Source organism: Oncorhynchus mykiss, chromosome 17 (genome assembly GCF_013265735.2).
Source record: "Oncorhynchus mykiss isolate Arlee chromosome 17, USDA_OmykA_1.1, whole genome shotgun sequence".
Lineage (NCBI taxonomy): Eukaryota > Metazoa > Chordata > Actinopteri > Salmoniformes > Salmonidae > Oncorhynchus > Oncorhynchus mykiss.
The window spans coordinates 12,035,488-12,037,365 of NC_048581.1; the positions used below are offsets into that span (position 1 = coordinate 12,035,488).

At 40.7% G+C, this 1,878-nt stretch overlaps 1 protein-coding gene across 1 annotated transcript in view; it reads left to right on the plus strand.

The window, feature by feature from the left end:
• The first annotated feature begins 1,579 nt into the window (after positions 1–1,579).
• LOC110485406 (polymeric immunoglobulin receptor) overlaps positions 1,580–1,878 on the plus strand; it is a 6,688-nt gene continuing 6,389 nt past the window's right edge. Inside the window, exons 1-2 of the mRNA XM_036948975.1 lie at positions 1,580–1,713; positions 1,820–1,878. The exon at positions 1,820–1,878 is cut by the window's right edge and continues 265 nt beyond it. Of these exons, the coding sequence (XP_036804870.1) occupies positions 1,671–1,713; positions 1,820–1,878 (102 nt within the window). The 5' untranslated portion in view covers positions 1,580–1,670. The remainder of the gene's footprint in view (positions 1,714–1,819) is intronic.

Below are 1,878 nucleotides of genomic sequence, written 5' to 3' on the forward strand. Positions count from 1 at the left end.
CTGTTTCTCTCCTCTGTAGACAGAATAACTCTGTTTCTCTCCTCTGTAGACAGAATAACTCTGTTTCTCTCCTCTGTAGACAGAATAACTCTGTTTCTCTCCTCTGTAGACAGAATAACTCTGTTTCTCTCCTCTGTAGACAGAATAACTCTGTTTCTCTCCTCTGTAGACAGAATAACTCTGTTTCTCTCCTCTGTAGACAGAATAACTATGTTTCTCTCCTCTGTAGACAGAATAACTCTGTTTCTCTCCTCTGTAGACAGAATAACTCTGTTTCTCTCCTCTGTAGACAGAATAACTCTGTTTCTCTCCTCTGTAGACAGAATAACTCTGTTTCTCTCTGTAGACAGAATAACTCTGTTTCTCTCCTCTGTAGACAGAATAACTCTGTTTCTCTCCTCTGTAGACAGAATAACTCTGTTTCTCTCCTCTGTAGACTGAATAACTCTGTTTCTCTCCTCTGTAGACAGAATAACTCTGTTTCTCTCTGTAGACAGAATAACTCTGTTTCTCTCCTCTGTAGACAGAATAACTCTGTTTCTCTCCTCTGTAGACAGAATAACTCTGTTTCTCTCCTCTGTAGACAGAATAACTCTGTTTCTCTCTGTAGACAGAATAACTCTGTTTCTCTCCTCTGTAGACAGAATAACTCTGTTTCTCTCCTCTGTAGACAGAATAACTCTGTTTCTCTCCTCTGTAGACAGAATAACTCTGTTTCTCTCCTCTGTAGACAGAATAACTCTGTTTCTCTCCTCTGTAGACAGAATAACTCTGTTTCTCTCCTCTGTAGACAGTCTCCATTCAGCATGAGAGCGTATGAATGTGTTTCTGTGCCATGATCCATCGAGGCCTCTCTCTCCCTCGTCTCTCTCCCTCGTCTCTCTCCCTCGTCTCTCTCTATCACCCTCCCTCTTCTTTCTTTCTTTCTTTCTTTCTTTCTTTCTTTCTTTCTTTCTTTCTTTCTTTCTTTCTTTCTTTCTTTCTTTCTCTCTACTGTGAAACAAGGATGTGATTGGTTATGGAGGAAGGGGGAGGGGCTGTCAGAAATAACATGTGGTAGGGGGGTTTGAACTAGTAGAGAGAGAGAGAGATGCAGAAATAGGAAGTACATTGTAGTAAGAGTGCATAGAGTGAGTGAGAGAAAGAGAGAGGGACAGAGAGAGTACATAAAGTACATAAAGTTTATTTTTAAGTTATTAAAAGTAGAGAAGAAGAGAGTTGCAGACTTGAACACAACATTATATCAGGACCTATAGACACCTGGAGAGAACACAACATTATATCAGGACCTATAGACACCTGGAGAGAACACAACATTATATCAGGACCTATAGACACCTGGAGAGAACACAGCATTATATCAGGACCTATAGACACCTGGACCAACCTGGAGAGAACACAACATTATATCAGGACCTATAGACACCTGGACCAACCTGGAGAGAACACAACATTATATCAGGACCTATAGACACCTGGACCAACCTGGAGAGAACACAACATTATATCAGGACCTATAGACACCTGGAGAGAACACAACATTATATCAGGACCTATAGACACCTGGAGAGAACACAACATTATATCAGGACCTATAGACACCTGGAGAGAACACAACATTATATCAGGACCTATAGACACCTGGACCAACCTGGAGAGAACACATCAAGATGAGGATCCTGCTGATAGTCATCCTCCTCTCCTTCATGACAGGTAATACGCTTGTTATAACTCTCTATAACAATGTAATAACATCCAGTTAGTTTTCTTATAAAGGCTGCTACTACAGATAATATACTTTCTCTTGTCTGATTGACAGGTTGTTTGAGCTCCTTTACAGTGACAGGATACTCTGGAGGAACTGTCATCATCTACTGT